Below are 20,088 nucleotides of genomic sequence, written 5' to 3' on the forward strand. Positions count from 1 at the left end.
TCGGAGGCTTCCCCCTTCGTCAGGTGAACGATGTGACGAAGGGGGAAGCCTCCGAAAGCTTGTGAATTTAAAATAAAATTGCTGGACTATAACTTGGTGTTGTAAAATTGTTTACAATTGTCAACCCCAGTCCATCACCGGCATCTCCACATCATGACTACAAAGCGACAACAGCGACAAAGAAGCAGGAGTCAGCCATTTGGTCCATCAAACTGGCTGCGCCATTTTATTAGCCGTGGCAGCTCACATTTCTTAACAACTCAATTAACTTTGCGTTTGAACTTCTGGAGAAGTGTGTTCCAAATGGTGTCTTTTCGCTGTCTTACTGAAGAAATGGGCAATCTAGATTAGTGAGAAGCAAAGGAAAAATTTCTGATTTTCAAAACAAAACAGTATCAGTTTTATTACAGGGCACGAGTGAATTTGCCATGCTGGTAGTTTACAACCCTGTATTTTATTACTGCAAATCCCTACATGCCCTGATCCTGCTCAAAATTCCAGTAAAGATCAGTGAAAACCTATCTGAACCAGTTGATCTGCTGAACTGTTTTGCGTTGCAATCTGGAGGAGGGAACTAAGTTCATGTAACACATTGGTTTTCAAATGTTTCTATATGGGGTCCGCCTGCAAGTATTGACACATTCCCTGGGATTTCTTGCAAATCTTGATTCGCTCCTGGGGGACCCCCGTGCTAGCTTTTGAAACACGTCGTTAGCCACCCCAAGAAAAACAGTGCAGTCATTGCAGAAAATGTTTTTTTTAATCTGTAAACCGAAAGAGTGCCATTAATGTGGAAAGACTAGAGAAGCTGGGATTGTTTTCCTTAGAGCAGAGAAGGCTAAGGGGAGATTTAATAGAGGTGTCCAAAATTATGAAGGGTTTGATAGAGTAGAGAGGGAGAAACTGTTTCCATTGGCAGGAGGGTCGGTAACCAGACGACACAGATTTAAGATAATTGGTAAAAGAACCAGAGGGAGGAGAGATTTTTTCACGCAGCGAATTGTTATGATCTGGAATGCCCTGCCTGAAAGGGTGATGGAAGCAGATTCAATAGTAACTTTCAAAAAGGAATTGAATATATACTTGAAAAGGAAAAATTTTCAGGGCTATGGGGAAAGAGCAGTGGAATGGGACTAATGGATAGCTCTTTCAAAGAGGCACGATGGGCTGAATGGCCTCCTTCTGTGCTTTAAGATTCAATGATAAATCAACAAATATAGAATAAAGAATTATCGAGGCATTCGATGCATGGATCGACATAAACCTGATGACCCCACAGATCTCCAGTAATCCCCTTAGAGTCTGTGGACCCAGTTTGAAATGGTGTAACATTGCAGGTTCAATTCAGGAAAGTTAGCTCTGTACTGCAGGAGGAACAAGGCGAGTTAACCTGCAGTTTCCAGACTTTCCGTAGTCTGTGGTGAGGACCTTTCCCTGTTGTGTCACAATAACAATCACATGAGTTGCCCAACAAATTATACGGATCCTGTAACAATTGCACTTGTATACAAAACTGACTAGACACTAGGGAGCTCTTGATACAACAATCAAATCATTGAATGCAATAACCTTGTATGACAGAGAGTGATTATTCTGTCACAGTGACTAAATCATGGCTATATTATAAAGAAGGAACTTGCATTTATAGAGGACCGCTACCCACGTCCTCAAAATATTCAACAGTGTATTTACAACCAAGGAATTACTTCTGAAGTGCAGCCACTGTTATATAGGCACATTTTACTAATTTGCTGTACTGGAAATTTAATAATTATGTTTCAACACTGCTAACATCTTACAGGATGTGGCAATATTAAAAAAAAAGTAATTCTATGGGCTACTTGTGTAATTCTTCTGCTAAGAGCACTTAATATTCGCAGTTCTGGGTGATGATTTCCTTTGTGCGCTATGAATTCTTTATGAATTAATATGATTTTATTTTTTTAAAAACACTTGCATTTATATAGTGCCTTTCATGATCTTAGGACGTCCCAAAGCGCTTTATAGCCAATGAAGTACCTTTGAAGTGTAGTTACTGTTGTAATCTGGGAAATCTCTCCTCCTCTGAAATTTCATAAAGATCCCTTAAAAAAAAAAACCCTTCTCTTTTTCTTTTAGCCATTCTCAACATCTGTTATCCTCTTTTCCCCTTCTGCTTGGCATCCATTCTTTATTTTCTGTGTCCTGTAAAGTGCTCTGAGTCGACTCTTAATGTGAGGAGTGCAGGTGTTTCTGTTTGTGCTGAACACTTTGTGGACAGCTTTACACACTGGAAGCAGGAAGCAATGGAAACATAATTATTTGGAGTTGTTATGTGCATAGATTTTGATGGTCAATATAGTGCATTTAATAAAAGATGACTGTGCTTTGTATAGAGGTGACTGAGATTCAGCTTAGTTTCCTCGTCACATTTAAAGATATCTAAATTTTTCATCTTCGTGACATGAAAAGGAAATTGGGAGTCCGAGGTGAAAGAGTGTTAAAGGACATTATGAGCAATAATGTCTTACATTATTTTAATGAGACCATTGTTTTATCTTTGACATTGAGAGATCATTCCGGTCGACATTCCACCATCCCTGTTCCACCATTGTTGGCAGAGCCATTACCATCATTTCCCTGCCTTTTCAATCATACCGTGAGATGTTTTGCTACTATTAAGGAGCTGTATGAGTGCAAGAACACTGGTAAACAAAACAATCCCGTAAACAGCAGTAGGATGGGTGACCACCTAATTTGTTTCTGGTTGAGGGAGGAATGTTGGCCAGGACAGTAGAAGAGCTCCCTAGACTTCTTCAAATTGAATCTTTAATGTTTAGACAGATAGAGCCTCAGTTCAGTCTCTCAGATGATACATCAGACAATATAGCACTCCCTCAGTCTCGCACTAGATTGTCACCTTAGATTACATTCTCAAGACCTGGATTAGACCTTGAACCCACAACTTTCTGTTGCATTGGTGAGAATATTAACAACTGAGCCAAGCTGACACACAAGTTGCAAGTTGTTGGTGAACACTCAGTTGCAGGAATATGGGTTGAGTGAATGGGTTTATATTAGAAATGCTGGTTAAACATATCTCCCTATCTGTGTGTTTACAGTTTGGCACTAACTGTCATGGTCTTTGTCAACTATGGAGGTGGAAGCTACTGGTTCTTTGAACATGCCCCATGGAATGGTATTGTAAAAAAAAGTTCTTTTTGCTTTGCATTACTGTACAAAAAAATCAGACTGCATAAAAAATGATAGATATTCAGTGCTGTGTTACACAGATGGTCAAGGAGCTCTGTGTATAGTGCAATAAGTAATCAGCATTGTTACTGACTTTTAATTTCAAGCTCATTGCTAGCTTTGAGACTGGATGATTGTGGAGACTTTTAGTGAAAAGTTTTATTTTGTCTCTTACAGAATTGGGGCGTAGCTATTTATTTTATTTTCACACAATGATTGACAGTCCTCTACCCCACTCCCTCCACCCCTACCCCCACCCTCTCCACTCCCCCCACCCCATCCCCTCCACTCCCCCCATCCCCTCCACTCCCCCCACCCCATCCACTCCCCCCCCCACCACTCCCTCTACCCCCGCACCACTCCCTCTACCCCCCCCATCACTCCCTCTACCCCCGCACCACTCCCTCTACCCCCCCCCACCACTCCCTCTACCCCCCCCACCACTCCCTCTACCCCCCCCACCACTCCCTCTACCCCCCCCACCACTCCCTCTACCCCCCCCACCACTCCCTCTACCCCCTCCACTCCTTCAACTATCAGAGAATATATTTACAAATATTTTTTGACTGCCACACTTTTTGTTGGGGGCTAGGAACAGAGAAAGTTAGAAATATAAGAAGTAAGGGATAGAGAGACAAAGTTGAGGTCAAAAGAGAGATGTAGAAAGCAAAAGATGCATTTGCACTGCAACTTATCATGTCTCAGAAATGCGTCAAAGCTGTTCACGCACAATGAAATGCAGTCACTGTTACAGAGGCAAAAGCAGAGATCCAATCAGAGCGGGAGAGACAAGCAAAGCGATGTAGTTAGAAATGCACACCCAATGACAGGAGTCGTCTGTTAACTGACATGTCCAGCTTGATTTAATTTTTTTTTTAACTCTTCCCTCACCTCCTCTCCTTTTCTTGTTGCTGTCTCCACATTATCCTCCTGACAGGAGAGAGGATGAGCTGGATGGTCCATGTCTCTGCAGCTGCGTCGATGCTGCTTTGTATCAGGCTGGCAGGAGATACATTCTGCTGGTCCAGTTATTTCCGGCTGATGTTTCTTTTTCCCTTCCCAAAATGAAGCCGCTGATTTCACAGCAAGGCACAACACTGTGGGACTGAGCCAAGAACTGTCAAAAATCACATGCTGAAGACTGTCAAGTTTGATGCCTGGGAAAGGCTGGAATTTTATGCTCTCCAGATTATAAGCCGAATGCTGTGCAACAGCAGATACAGGTCTAGAGTCTTTCCGATCTCTAATGCAGTGAAAATTGCACACACAGCATTGAAAGTACATTGTCCATTGAATCAAAGAAATTCTCTCATTTAAGCAATAAATCAAAAAGTAATTTTCACCAGAGCTTTGCAACCTGAGTCCGTGGTGTTATTGATTCTCATATTCCTGAAGGTTTTCGACCTCAAGTCAATTTTGCATGTAGCATCATCCTGCAGGGCCATACACTAAACATCCATTTACTTCTTATAGTACTCTGCAGGAAGCTTATACATCTTTCTTTGGGGTGGGGGGAGGTTATATGTCAAAATGGACACTGGAATAAATGTGTAATTGGTGCAGAACAGAAGCTGAATGTTCACTAAACAATACACCCAATACACCCAACACCCCTCAACCTGCCTCAGTTGCTAATCTCGGTAGTGCCACTGGAGGGAGACTATGAGTGGAGGCCAGATGCTTCCAGTCAGGGGAAGAGTTGGAAGACTGAAGGCATGGGTGAAGAGGTAGTGTTTTGAAAAGGCTTCTGAAGATGGGGAGAGATGTAGTAAGGGGAAGGGACGATATGGCATTAAAGCCGAACAAAGATTTCTACATATTAGACCCTATCAAAGACTATGGAAATCTGAAAGATACTAGGCGATGGATGCATGTCTGTCACTTTGTGTGTCCCTGCTCCAATGTGTACTCTTTTTATATAAGCCTTCATTTTCTCTCTTACAGGATTGACAATTGCTGACCTTGTGATGCCTTGGTAAGTAATAATGGAATATAAAACTGTCCTTGTATTCGCACCAACAATTCTCACTGGTTTGTCCATGGTTGTAGCCCACTTCCATGATGCTTTTATTGTATGTTTATGCATCTGGTTTCAACAAGAACTGCAAACTCCTAAGTGAGGTGGGAACAGCCCTTTACTGTAATGTGCTTTCAGCAGCAATATACTATGATTGATGTGTGTACTGTAATAGTCGATGTGACACAGAGGGCGAACAACAGCTGGTTCATTTTACCAGGAAAGATGGTTGACTGGGCTCATTTAAGAAGAGGCGAGATGTTATGATGGAATGATGGTAGGGTTGGTATTCTGGAAGGATGGAATCAAACAAGCTGGAGAGCCGCCTTCAGCCCAAATTTCAGGTTGAAGGTCCTTGTTGGGCAAGGCCACACTTCTGATCTTGCAGCAATATATCCTGCAATAATAAGGAAGGAAAGAACGGACTTGTATTGACATGAGGTCATATTACGTCCTCAGGACATCTGAATTGAGGGATTAATTATATTTGAAGTGTAGTCACTATTGTTATTTGGACAAATCACGGTAGCCAATTGTGTATAGCAAAGTCCCAGAAACAGCATGTGAGATGAATGTACAATTAGTCTGGGTTTCTGATGGTTTTGGTTGGTTGAGAGAGGAACGTTGGCCAAGCAATTGGAAGAACGGCCCCCTCTTGTCCAAGTAATGCCATGGGATCTTCAACATCCACCTGATCAGTCAGACAGCACCTCAGGTTAATGTCTCATCTCCAACAATGCAGCACACTCTCAGTCTAGATTACGTGCTCAAGTCCTGGAGTGGTTAAAGCCATAGAGAACTTACCTCAAGAAATCCACCAGGAAGATGTCTGGGATGGGAAACTATAATTATGACGAGTGACTTAAGAATCTGGGACTATTTCCACCGGAGCAGAGAAAGCGAAGAGGAAATTTAATTGATGTTTTTAAAATTATGAAAGGTTTTCATAGGGTGAATAGAGAAAGATTATTTTCTTTGGTTTGGGAGTCAGTGATGAGGGTTCATCAGTCACTAATGGAATGAGGAGAGAGTTTTTTATGCAGAGAGTTATTGGAACATGGAATGCTTTGCTACAGAGGTAGTTGAGGCAGAGACAATTGGATCTTTTAAGAGAAAAGTAGAATAGAGGAACATACAGGAATATGAGAAGAGAGCAGGGCAGTGGGATTAATTTGGGATTGCTGTACCAAAGAGCCAGCAAAGACAAGATGGGCTGAATGGCCTCCTTCTGTGCTCTAGGCTTCTATGGGACGTGAACCCAGAACCTTCTGACTCAGATGGAAGTGCTACCAGTTGAGCCAAGCTGATAAAATACAGGTGGTTTGAAAGCAGAACAACTGGACAGTAACAGTCTGCAAGTGAGTAACCTTTGGTATTTTGTGGACCTCTGTTATTGATATAATGCAGTCTGTGCATAGAAAGAGTGTGCTGTAATGTCCTCTGCTGTCAAGCTTTCTAAAGTTACATACCTAGATTCACCAAAAGCACCCAATTGGCAACTCTGGCTCACCTTTCACTTCTGAATAACCGCCAGAGTGAAACTAAAGTGGTCCTAAAGAGGAACAAGATTATTTTTGTAAGACTTATGTGGATGAGGTATTCCACACTGTGCATTGTTATGTCCAATGTAGCGACGGGGAATGGTGCTAGGCTCAGCCTGGGCTGGACCAGGGCAGTGTAAACAACAAATCATAGTAGCTAACCTATTGCTGAGTATGATGTCAAAAAGTTAGATAACAGAATGAAGGACAAACAGAGTCCTGTCTTAGTGCGATTGTGGTTATGATACAGTCTGGTCATCAATAAAGCACTTTAAAAAGATTGAGACAGTCACTGCAGAGAATTATTATCTACTTCACAAACCATTAACATTAATGGCACACATTGTGGAGATATGTTAGATGGAGCTCAACCAACTCCACAATAGTTGATTTACCTAGGGATTGTAGACATCACTGTGTGGTACTAGTAACAGTTGACACAAGATATACATAATCCAGAACAAGAAAGAAAGACTTGCATTTATAAAATGCCTCATCACATCTTTCAGAACTGCCTACAAGTACCTCACATACAGTGAATTACTTTGAAATGCAGTGACTGGTCTTGTGTAGGTGAAAAGCAATAGCCTGTTATTTGCACAGCAAGATCCTGCAACAGCAATAAGATGACAAACTGTTTAACTGTTTTGTGGATGGGGCTGGTTGAAGGAGGAATGTTGGCTAGGACACCTGGAGAACTCCCTGCTCTTTGGTTTAATATCTCATCCAAAGAAGGCAGTTCTGACACTGCTACACTCCCCCCACCGCACTGCAGTGTCAGGCCCAGATTATGTACTCGTATTCCTGGAGATGGGGGTCAAACCCACAACCTTCTGACCCAGAGGTGAGTGCTGCCAACTGACACAAACGCACAACTGCATTTCACAACATCACCTCTCAGCCAGTGGCATACAACAATTAGAAAAGCAAAATACTGGTCCAAGAGTATCATTTTTCATTTCCTGTTCCTAAGTTTTACTGCTCCCATTTTACAATACTCCTGATCCAGCTATAAGCAGAATTCTCTGAATACTCATTACGCCAATCAACAATGAGAGAAGCTTTAAGGTGATGTTGTAAAGATCAGCTTCAGTGTTTACTTAACAAAGGGCTATTACTTGTATTATTGCAAAAGCATCAATTGATAAAGATTTTTTTCTCCGACTACAGACTCATTCCAAACATGTTGTTTGGACAGTTGCTGTCTATAGCCTTGTACCTTTAGTTACTGCAGTTTCTATTGCTGGAATGAGTTATATTCCACAAGAAGGTTTTTGGCCTTAAATTTAGGCTGTCTGAATTCCTTTGTCCACTAGTTCAACAGAGGATCGACGGCTTCTCTTCAAACCACCCCTTCAGTGATCCTCCTGAGTGAACCAACCTTTCAACAAACCAAACATTTCAAAAACTTTTTTACTCAGCGAGTAGTTATGACTTGGAATGCGCTGCCTGAAAGGGAAGCAGATTCAATCGTGGCTTTCAAAAAGGAATTGAATAAAGGAAAAAAATTTGCAGCGCTGCGGGGAAAGAGCGGGGGAATGGGACTAACTGGAGGATTGCTCTTACAAAGAGCCGGCACGGACTGGATGGACCGAATGGCCTCCTTCTGTGCTGTAACCATTCTATGATTCTATAAATAAGTCTCCAGAATAATACCTTCTCTGAAACAGCCTAACCCTTTGAGCTCCCTGAGCGATGGCCCTTCTGAACAAGCCAGATCTTTAATAAGCCTCCTGAATGATGCCCCCTCCGAATAAACCAAACATTTAATGAGTCTCTGGAATGGTTCCTTCTCTGAAACAAGCCAACCATTCATTGAAACAAAAACAGAAAATGCTGGGCACAAATCAGCTGGTCAGTCAGCGTCTGTGGAGAGAACAGACCAGTTAATGTTTCAGGTATAATCTTTCACCAGAACTGATAGTTCAAAGCTGACTGCACAGCTGAGAGTTTCCAGCATTTTCTGTTTTCATTTCAGATTTCCAACACTTGCAGTTTTCTGCCTTTCAAACGTTCATTCAGCCTCCTGAATTATGCTCTCTCTCAAAAAAAACAGCCCTTGGGTGAGCCTCCTGAGTGGCACTCCCTCTCAACAAAACCAACCCTTTAATAAACCCCCTGAATGTCATCTGTCTATGTCTATGCATATTCTCATTAACAACTAATGTAAAATGAGGATGATATCAAAATCGTTAGCTGACAATTTTTGACACACACACAATGAACTTTTTTTTTCTATATAATCCCCAATTAACAATTCAGCACAAAACCCTATTCAGACATTTCCATTCGACTGCTGCTACACTCTAATGTTTCTTGCTCCACGTGGAAGATAATGGAAATTGATGTAAACAGTTTATTATTAATGAAACATAATCTCCTCCTGAGCCAGAAATTTTGGTGTACAGTCAGTCTGTTTTTCTATGTCCTTTAGTGCAGGGTGAATATTTTGTGAAAACATTTAACAGGCTGTGGTGGTTTTATTAAGCTGATGAACTCACACTTTCCATTTGTCTCCTATGAGTGGAACTGTTCCTTTAATTGGTCAATGTGGACTATTATATAAAAACCAGGTGCCATACTGTAGGGCCGCTGGTAATCATTTTAGGAAATGGTGTCAGCTAATTGAAGGCTCTGTACAGTCAGACCCTGAACATACACTGTGATCTGGTGTCACGTGACTGGTACTGTCCTCTCACAGTATCGTGTGGTGGAGCAAGTTTTTCTTCACTATTTTGTTGCCCCACTTTCTTCTTCTCTGTTAAAGTCACCCTGTGCCACACACCATTCCTGGCTAATAGAGATTGCTCCAATGATGCTTTATAGTTAGTCAATGTCCAAGGGTGAATAGCACTTTGTCTTCTCTCTCTCTCAGCACCTGACTTGGACACTAAGGGAATCAAGGGGTATGGGGATAGTGCGGGAAAGTGGAGTTGAGGTCGAAGACCAGCCATGATCTTATTGAATGGCGGAGCAGGCTCGAGGGGCCGTATGGCCTATCCTGCTCCTGTTTCTTATGTTCTTGTGACTTGTACTCTGTCTTGAACAGAGTTCAGTGGGGTTCAGGGACTTGTCACTGGGCATAAACGTGCCAGTTTGCTACACCAGGCATACTATCCATCAGTTTTGGTGTTTTACACTGGAATCTGTACAATCACATGCATATGCGGCATCAAGTAATTTGTGATCTGCACTTAGGTTTGTTTTCATCATTGGTACATCTGTGGCCCTGTCCTTCAGTGCCATGCTACGCCGGGGCATTCACCGATTGCAGTTGCTACGTAAGCTAACCTGGAGAACCATCATTCTGCTGCTGATTGGAGCTTTTTACATCAACTATGGCCCAGCTGATGGTCCTCGTAAGTACACAAACCCAATCCTCTGCTGTTAGGCTGTACTGTTCAAACTGGACTGAACATGCCTCTGTTTTTGATACTGCAAAGAAATTACTTTCTACTCTTGTGATGTAAGAATGTCAACTAAAATAAGCATTTAATTCTGTACGTCTGAGGTTCGCGGATGACGATGGTAAAGTCACATTTATTGCCCATGACTAGTTACCCTGAGAAGGTGTTGGTGGGCCTTCTCCTTGAACTGCTGCCGTCCTTTTGCTGATGGTGCTAGGTGGGGAATTCCGGGATATTGACCCCACAGCAAGGAAGGAATGGTGATCGATAGCCAAGAGAGGATGATGTGTGACTTGGAGGGGGACTTGGAGGTGATGGTTCCCACGATATTGCTGCTCTTGACCTTTTTGGTAGGGTTCGCAGGGAATGAAGGTGCTGTTGAAGTAACCTTGGTGAGTTGCTACAGTGCATCCTGTAGATCGTACATACTGCAACCTCGGTACATTGGTGGTGGACAGGGTGGAGATTGGGTCCAGTAGCAGAGGCTCCAATCAAGCCTGCTCTATCCTGGATGGTGTTGAACAGTAGAGTGCTGTTGTGTCTGCACCCATCCGATGGAGTAATAAGTTATATTATTGCATACATCACTATCCTGATCTCCAAGGCTTATCCTTGGGTTACTTGCTTCAGATCATTCCAGTTTAATTTCTTATTTCCTTATGTATAGGTAATATGCAAAATGGGGCCACAGTAACTCCCTCTGTGAATTTATTTATGTCATTACTATTCTATAATACTTGCATTTACATAGTTCCTTATTGTATTGAATCATCTCAATGCACTCACATGATCAATTACTTTTCGAGTACAGTGACTGTTGTGATGTTGGAAAACCATTTTGCCAGAAATGTTTTACAAACAACTCTGAGACAAATGCCCAGTTAATTTGCTTTTTGGTGGTATTGGTGGAAGTGGGATTATTGATCAGGACACTGGGAGGTCCCCTTGCTCTTCTTCACATAGTACCATGGGATCTTTAACCTCCACCTGAACAGGCAGATGGGTGTCGGTTTAACATTTGATCTGAAGTAGGTCACCTCTTACAATGCTGCACCTGCTCAGCACTGCGTGGGACACATAGCCCATGATCAGTCTCTGATGAAAGAAATGACCTTAGTACTGAAGATTGGATGCTGCCATTGCTCTCCTTGAGGCTCCTGCCATGCTGTGTAACTCTGTCCAAGAGTTGCAGGAGCCATTAGTGGGGAGGCCTATAGTCTGGAACATCTTTTGCTTGTGACCAAAGGATGGACAATGAGGGTTAGCAACTGATCTGTAAGAGGAGAAAAAAAATTTGAATAAAGGGAAATAATTTTGGAATACTGGGAGCAATTTTCAATTTCGCTCACTGGATGGTAAACTGACCGAGCGGATTGTCCAACCCTTAAAGAACCCGCCCGATTTTCGTTGTCAGTGGAATAAAACTCGCTCCGCTAGTTTACTGCTCAAACGGGGAAGGTGAAAATGACCCCATTATGCTTCTGAATATTTTGCCACCAGTGAAAGACATTAGGCACAGAAATACACAGGCTGGGATTATCACTTCTTGCCATCCAGCAAGCTTTCTGTCCCAGACTAACTGTCGCTCAGCATCACTGAAAGGCTAAAGACATTGCTGGCTGGGTTTGTCCAGACAAGCATCGTGTTATCAATGTCAGACATTCCAAAGTGGGTACTTTGGTCTGCAGCACTCCACATTAACGGGCCATTATTGTATCTCACTCTGCAGGAAAGATAGCTCTGTAATCCAGTTTACAAAAATATTACAGGCCTTTACTAGCATTAATCTGATTCAGAGAATTCTTGTGAATTATGAACGAATCACTCCAACTACTTGATACCAGACTGTCATATGATTTAATGTCAGTCCCAAAGGCAGCAGTACATTCTTGCAGTAAAGCATACTCCTTTTAAAGGCCATCATCTCCTCCTCTGATATCACAAAACCTTTTGGCCGAGAAATTGGTTCGCTTCCGACTTTGGGTGGAAACCCAGCGACGGCCACTAAATGCCGCATCGGAACTAATGCACAAGAAGACCAGGCAGAATCGGTCCTCTTCCGTCAACAGAACGTGATTGGTGTGCTGGGGACACTAGTCATACTCCAAGAGGCAGTGTGTCGGTCGCAAAGAACACGGAGATTGGTCGGTGGGGACACCGGCGCTGGACCTACAGCCAGTCCTGGAGAGTGGGGTCGGAGATCGGGAGGAGGGGTTGTGGAGATCGGGGAGAGGCGAGCGTGGAGATCGGGTGGGGGGGCACGGACTCAGAGGTCGGGGGAGAAGGGGGCTCAGAGGTCGGGGGAGAAGGGGGCTCAGAGATCTGGAGGACGGAGATCGGGGGGAGTGGGCGGAGATTGGGAGAGGTGTGATTGGGGAGGGGGAGCGATCGGGGAGGGGGACGGAGATCAGGGGGGAGTGGGTGGAGATTGGGGGAGGGGATCAGGGAGGTGGAGATTGGGGGGAGGGCTGCGCAGAGATTGGGAGGGGGTGACGGGGAGCGGGGTAGCGGAGATCGGGTGGGGGGCACGGACTCAGAAGTCGGGGGAGGAGGGGGCTCGGAGATCTGGAGGACGGAAATCGGGGAGGGGGAGCGATCGGGGAGGGGGACGGAGATTAGGGGGAGTGGGCGGAGATCGGGGGAGGGGATCAGGGAGGTGGAGATCTGGAAGAGGGAGATCGGGGGGAGGGGTGCGCAGAGATCGGGAGGGGGTGACGGAGATCGGAGGGGGCGGTGAGCGGGGTGGCGGAGATAGGGAGGGGGACGGAGATCGGGGGAGGGGGTGGCAGAGATCGGGAGCGGGGTGGCGGAGATCCGGGGTGGGGGGGGGGGGAGGGTTGGTGTGAAGATCGGGAGGGGCGGGAAGATGTTGCCAGGAATGGGGAGCTATAGTTATGTTGTAATCCTATCTTCGATCTGCATTACCTGCGGCTCCCTGCTGGTTGTCGACAGCAATGGGGAGGTGGTTTCTTTTAAGTCTTTAGTGTTGTGCTGGATTTGTCTGCTCCACATGTCTGGTGCTTTCCGGTGGAAAAATGAACGGGGCAGAGAGACGATGGGAGGGTGGTACAGTCTGGCTATCTAAAAACACCCTTATATATGCACCTCTGACTAACTGATCAAACATTGTATGCTCAGTGATATGCTTAAGAGCTGTGCAATGTTTATTAGAACAGGACAGTTGAATTAATTGGCATTAAACAGCTGTTGCACTTTTTCAATTCAATGCTCTTTTCCTCCCCTTAACTCATCTGACAGAAATTGCATCTGTAAATGTTATGGAGGGTGCAATTTAGTGCACATCTCCCCAGTAAAGATGGTTTTTAATTAAGTAATGAGCTGATTTTAATAAATCTCTTGCCGAAAGTGCATCCAAGCCCAGGGTTAATTCTCTATTCTGGTAATGATTTATACGCTGCTGATGTGCTTGTTCTGTCACACACAGAGTGCTGACCGCACTTAATCACACGAGCTGTTTCATTTAAGCATTTTGCTTGTATTTTTAAAAAATTATCAGTGATGCTTGAAAGGCCTTGTTCTTCCAACGCTGCTCTCCGTGGATATTCGTGTCAAATTCTGATCAATAACTCAAATCGCAAAGGAGACCTAGTGGAATGCTCTGGTCACAAAAAGAAATGACCATGTAGAACACATTAGCAGGCAGAGTTTCCCAACAATTAAATGTGCAATTCAGTGTCAGTTAAACAGGAGTAATATCACAGTTGATGATTTTGGTATCTGACATTATTGGCATGGCCGCTGGTTTTCATTTTTCATGATAGGACAGGCGTAATTTCGGAATGTGACTCTTCCCTCCCCCCCCCCCCCCCCCCCCAAAAAAAAAAACTCCAGTAACAATCTCAGAATTTGACCTGTGAAGCCCCAGTAAATCAGTGACCCTGGTCATTGGCCTTGAAATTGCACTGTAAAAATATCACACTCGCTAATTCAATGGAGACTAACTCATTTAAAATAGTGGGACAGGGAACTTAACCGGTTACACTGATATTCCCGCAGTGTAATTCATGGCTTTTGTGTATCAAGGACCCAGCGTGAAGCATTCAGCCAACTGCTGTACAGACAGAACATGATCAGAAACAGAATAAACCCACCTTAAACAATCAAAATCATGATATTAAAGCTGTAACGTCGATTAGAGTGCCACCAGTAACTTTCCAAGCATGTCCACTATATCTTACCATTTTATTCACAGTGAATTGGGTCTCCATTACTTTCCATAGACCCAGTGCACAAGAGTGAACATTGGGTGGCTTTACAACATTGAATTCAATAACTTTAGATCATAACCACTGCTCCCATTTTCTCGGACAGCAGGTGCTGGTAATGGTTCTGCTGTTGCCATTTATACTTCCTCTGGACCCATCTTTTGTTTCTTTACTTGTCCCATTACCACCCCCTTTTGCCTTGCACCATCATCCCTTTTGTCATTTAATCACTCCTGATTTAAATTCTATCACAGACCTTCCCCTTTGTTCTTTCCTTCCTTCCCTCTTTCCCTGGCTCTGCACTTGCTTAAAAACTGTTAAATCTCTAACTTCTTCCCGTTCTGATGAAAGGTCATCGACCCTGAAGCATTAACTCTGTTTCTCTCTCCACAGATGCTGCCTGATCTGCTGAGTGTTTCCAGCATTTTACTGTTTTTATTTCATCTGCAGTATTTTGCTTTTGTTTAGTCGGTTGCTGTTGTTGGCAGAACCATGGAAATATATTTTTAAAAAATCAACTCTGGTTATGACCATCCACGGGATTGGTTTGTGTAAATCACAGTTATTAAGTTACATCACCAATAGTGTCCAATGTTCCGGTGGCTCCAATACCGAGTTTTACCTAGGATGCTAATTGTTCATTCTGGCAGTTTGTTGGCATTATCTTCCTCCCTCCCCATTTCCTCCCCCAATACATGTTCATACTTTTACTCCCAGTGCATTTAAAAATAAAGACCACAAGCCTTTCTTAACTTGAGGCGAGAGGAAAGAGTCTGGGTCAAGGCCTGCACAGTGTTTAATCCTCTCTTTACAGCTGCTAACTTGCGATGGTGGAGAGGCTTGCGAGTCACGAGGAACCTGAGAGCAATGCAGTTGGGGGTTTAAACTCCTGGTAGGTTTTACCTTGGACAGGCCTCTGGTGAGATTCCAGACGAAGTGTAGTAACAGTTTTGAGAAGGAGAAGATGATTCGTGCTTTTAGCCTACACTTACAAACACATTCCTTACCATGATTCTAGGACTAACAGGCCTGTATTCCTCTTACAAACATGACATTTTTTTCATGGCTGCAGGGTGACCTCTGGTACCTTGCCCATGTGACCATTATCCATGTACAAGCCTAGACAACGTGAGTCAATAAGCTAGTTGACTTTGGGGGACATCATAGCCAAGCCCAATCCCCTGCTCATCTGCATAACCAGCGGGGATCACTGGTTGACAATCAGGAGTAGAACGCTGGCCAATTATTTTTTCCCTAAGTCAGGGAATTGAAGGCCAATTGTAGCAGCCCTGCTGCCACCCTATGTCATGCACGGTTGCTGACTAAGGTACAGGTCAGAACCCCATCTTATCTACTTGGTGCCTCCCTTTAGGATCATAAGCACTTTTGGGAACTCAGTTCACAGACAACTGGAGGGACAAACCTGTGACACATCACTTCATGTCACAGTGGGCTGGGATTTCTACTTGTGATGCCACTCCATTACATAAAGCAAATGTTCGTCAGTGCCATCAACAGGATGTTATAACATCTCTCTTCCTTCTTTCCAGTATCATGGGAAAGGACCAGAATCCCTGGAGTCCTGCAACGTCTTGGATTTACATACTTTGTTATTGCTGTGATGGAGACTTGCTGTGCTAAAAAGGAACTGAAGCAACACACGGTGAGGAATTCTTTAAGATGATTGACTATGCAACTCTGCCATGGGATATTATTCTTGCCAACTGGAACTGAATACATTCCATCAGTGACGGTGGTTTCACGAGGCAAGTGATTTGCTATCGCTCACACCCTCTCCAAAACCGGCATCTTCACCACCTTCGGGACAGGTAATGCAAAATCGAGCCTCAACTGTGGGGAAAGTCACAAAATGTCACAGCACAGCAAATCACTTGTCATAACCAACATTTCAGGATGTTTTACCACCAGACTAACAGTGAGTGGATTAAAAGGATGATGCATGCCTTTGAAGAATGCTCCAGGACATGGCTCTAGAACTGCCTTGCCTTGGAATCTACTATCTCAGACCATACCTCTGCGAAGATTGTGTGTGTGTGTTTTTTTTTTAAGCTATCCCAAATACATTAAAAAATAAGTCAAGTTCTCTGGCCTCTGGCTGGTTTCTCAATTGGAGTTCCCATTTCTGTTTTCAGAGAGACCCTAAACCTCGACGGAATTTCCATTTCTTATAATATACAGTTAATGATGGTCTCAAAGCTCCTCAATGTTACTGCTCTGTAACACACTTCACCCTACATGTCATCTGCTGTGGTACCATAACAGTGTTTTTTATCTTGTGTTTCTGTGTTTAATTTTCAGCACTTCTATCTTCTCATGCATCTTGTGTATATTATGATTATACCCTTAGGACTGCATTTGGGCTCCTGTTAGGGATATTCTCATCTACTGGCCAGAGTGGATATTTATGGCCTTACTGGAAACATTGTGGCTGTGCCTCACCTTTCTCCTACCTGTCCCAGGATGCCCCAGGTAAGTGGGTTAACCAGCTTTGCTTTAAGCATGCAAGATACCCATGGGATATGATGCTCATCCAATAGGCATGTCTAACTAACTTTAAGTATTAGACACAAAAGGGCCAAGTGCCTGCTATAAGGGCCAAGAGCCTCCCCCATCAGTCACACATATCGGAAAATCATCAGCAAGCTGCCCATGATTTTCCATTCATTAGTTTTAATATCACAAAGGCTAAGATCTAAGAGGTGGGAAGGACAGGGGCTGAGCCCCAAGATCCAAGGCAGCAAGGATTAGGTCTGTGAGTAGCAGTTGAGGCCTGAGTTGGTTTTGAAACATGGGGCGAGGCCAGAAAGCAGCAGGAAGAGGCTGCAGGAATGGTGGGTGCGGCATTGGAAACCGTTTAGGGCATCAGTGCGGCAGGAAGAATGGGGGGAGGTGCAGTTTATTTTTTTTAAAGTTGCACATTAAAAAGAATCAAATTAAAAAATACTGCAAGCCTTAAAATACCTGAAGCTACTCCTCACAGTGCCATGCAGGCTCGACCTGGGCAGTCTCAAACATCAGTGGCCAACTCCAGCACCTAACTAGTACGTCAAGTGAGTTGGACTCAATCAGAGGTGAGTAAAATCAAGTGTAACTATGACAGAAAAACGTGTCAAAAAATGTGTTCCTGGAAATAAAATTTACAAAACAGGAAATGTGCACAGAAAGAAAACTTTTAATGTATAAATACTTAGGATTTTGCTAGAAATAGAAAAGTCTTCACAAATGTATTTACCAAGCTATTATACCTAGCCAACAGAACAATTGAATGAATGTACTTGTATTTATATAGCACCTTTCAGGGTATCTGAAAGTGCTTCACAGCGTTTGATACAGCACAGAAGGAAGCCCTTCGACCTGTTTCGGCTCTTTAAAAGAGCTACCAATTAGTACCATTCCCCTGCCCATTCCCCATAGCCCTACAAATTTTTCCCCTTCGAGTATTTATCCATTACTTGCATCAATTACCTTTTGAAGTGTAGTTACTGTTGTTTTGTAGGCAAATGTAGCAGCCTATTTGTGCACAACGAGGTCCCACTAACAGCAAACCAGTTAATCTGTTTTGAGGTTGTTGGTTGAGGGATAAAAGTTGGTCAGGACACTGGAAGAATTCGCTGCTCTTCATATAATAAGGAGTCTTACAACACCAGGTTATAGTCCAACAGCTTTATTTGAAATCACAAGCTTTCGGAGCTTTCCTCCTTCCTCACCTGACGAAGGAGGAAATCTCCGAAAGCTTGCGATTTCAAATAAAGCTGTTGGACTATAAACTGGTGTTGTAAGACTCCTTACATTTGTCCACCCCAGTCCATCACCGGCATCTCCACGTCATGACTTCATATAATGCCATGGGATCTTTTGCTTCCACCTGAACAGGCAGTCTGGAATGGGTTAACCAGCTTCGATTTGAGCATATAAGATACACGTTGGATATGATGTTTATCCAACAGGCATGTCTAACTAAAAGACAGAAGCATCAAAAATGCAGCACTCCCTCAGTACTCATCGAGGTGTCAGCCTAGATTACGTGCTCAAGAGATGGTCCTGAACCCCCACACCCTTCTGATCTAGAGGTAAAAATGCTGCTGCTGGGCCAAGGTGACACTCACCTGTATTATTCACTGAGTCAGTTCAAAACACTGGCACACTCCCGGTATGATTGTTTGCCTCTTCAGTTTAAACTGCTAGATCGGAATACAGAACATTCACCCATTCTGACATTGTGCTTAGACTTGCCGGGTTTAGTAGAGGTGACCGAAAGTTTGATTTATGGGTTTTGAGAAGGCTTTTAAAGGTAGAGAGAGAAATGCTGAGGTAGAGGGTTTAAGGGAGGGAGTTCCAGAAACCAGGACCAAGGCAGCTCAAGACTGTGAAGGGGGTGGGGAGGGTGGTGAGAAGTACACAAAAGGTTGGAGTCAGAGGACGAAAGGGTGCGGGAGGAGATATAAAGCTAAAAGAAGTTGCAGAGATAGATGGGGCAAGAACATGGAGGGACCTAAGACCGGGACGAGAATTTTAAATTCAATTAAAGGACTTTCTCCAGTTGTTTCTGTGAGAGGACACTCCTGAAATATTGAAATTGTCATGCACTAGGCCTAGAGAGTGGTTGTGTATCTCCTGAATAATAGAAATCGGTCACAGTAATGAGGCAACTAGTCAAACACATGCTGCCTTACGTGATTTATCCTGCCAATGTTCTCAGGTCTGTCTCACAACCTCTCCTGTAACATTTCTTCCCACGTGCCGAGAATTTTGGATGGTCAAGCCTCGCAGACCTCAATCAGCTGCTGTGGGAACTCTGTTTATTTGAAGAGCTGTTCCTTATGATTTATTGCCTCATATTACAGACCTTGCTAAGGGATATTAGATAATCATATTCTGTCACACACAATAGGGTGGGCGGAATGAGAGTGCATCCATCTTCAGCCCAGAGGTGTGCCACATTTAATCTAGAATTTTCGTTATGATTCTGGTTTTTTTTGCTCTTTCAATGTAAAACCCCTAGAGGCTACAGAATGCATTTGCAAAGAAGGTGAAAGTGTGGACACAAATTTAAAAATAATTTCTAAGCTTTGGTCATCTATCTAAACAAAAAATACTTTTCAATGTCATTGCTGCAAAGTTTTTCATATCTTCATCCCTTCAGCCATTTAGATTGATCCTTTGGCCAAATTTAAATTTCTTTGAGTGTCTACCTCCTCCCCCGTGCCCCCACCCCCTCTTCCCCCACATGCCCCCTCTCCCCCCTCCCCCCGCCCCCCCCGCCCCCTGCACCGTCCAGTAGCTGGACTAGTATTCATGGGTGGTGTGTAAACATTTAGGGATAGAAACGTGACTTGGGCGATGGAGCAAAGCGGGTGATCGCGAATCTGCAGCCCGTTTTACTCGCCACTTGGTTTTCTTTTCTCGTTTTGCGTGCTGTAGATGAATTTCTATTATATTTATATACGTGCATTGCTGAGAAACTAGCATCTGACGAACAATGGATCTTCTACCATTGGGGCACCCATTGTGTTCTTCAGATCTCTTCAAATTGGTGGAAAACACAATGCTGACACACCACGTGGCCCAGGTTAAAACGTGATTCATGTTTATTAAAGTGTTAAATTATACAGCAGGAAGAATAATTAGATTTAAAAAGAATTACC

The 20,088-nt window shown here is 43.6% G+C and overlaps 1 protein-coding gene across 1 annotated transcript in view; it reads left to right on the forward strand.

Moving 5' to 3' along the window:
- Positions 1–1,248: 1,248 nt before the first annotated feature.
- Positions 1,249–20,088, forward strand: part of si:dkey-192p21.6 (uncharacterized protein LOC565246 homolog) — a 67,564-nt gene continuing 48,724 nt past the window's right edge. The window contains exons 1-6 of the mRNA XM_067972329.1: positions 1,249–1,286; positions 3,102–3,178; positions 5,176–5,206; positions 9,988–10,148; positions 15,973–16,085; positions 16,791–16,912. Coding sequence (XP_067828430.1) covers positions 1,249–1,286; positions 3,102–3,178; positions 5,176–5,206; positions 9,988–10,148; positions 15,973–16,085; positions 16,791–16,912 — 542 coding nt within the window. The remainder of the gene's footprint in view (positions 1,287–3,101; positions 3,179–5,175; positions 5,207–9,987; positions 10,149–15,972; positions 16,086–16,790; positions 16,913–20,088) is intronic.

This window comes from Heptranchias perlo, chromosome 36 (genome assembly GCF_035084215.1).
Source record: "Heptranchias perlo isolate sHepPer1 chromosome 36, sHepPer1.hap1, whole genome shotgun sequence".
Taxonomy (NCBI): domain Eukaryota; kingdom Metazoa; phylum Chordata; class Chondrichthyes; order Hexanchiformes; family Hexanchidae; genus Heptranchias; species Heptranchias perlo.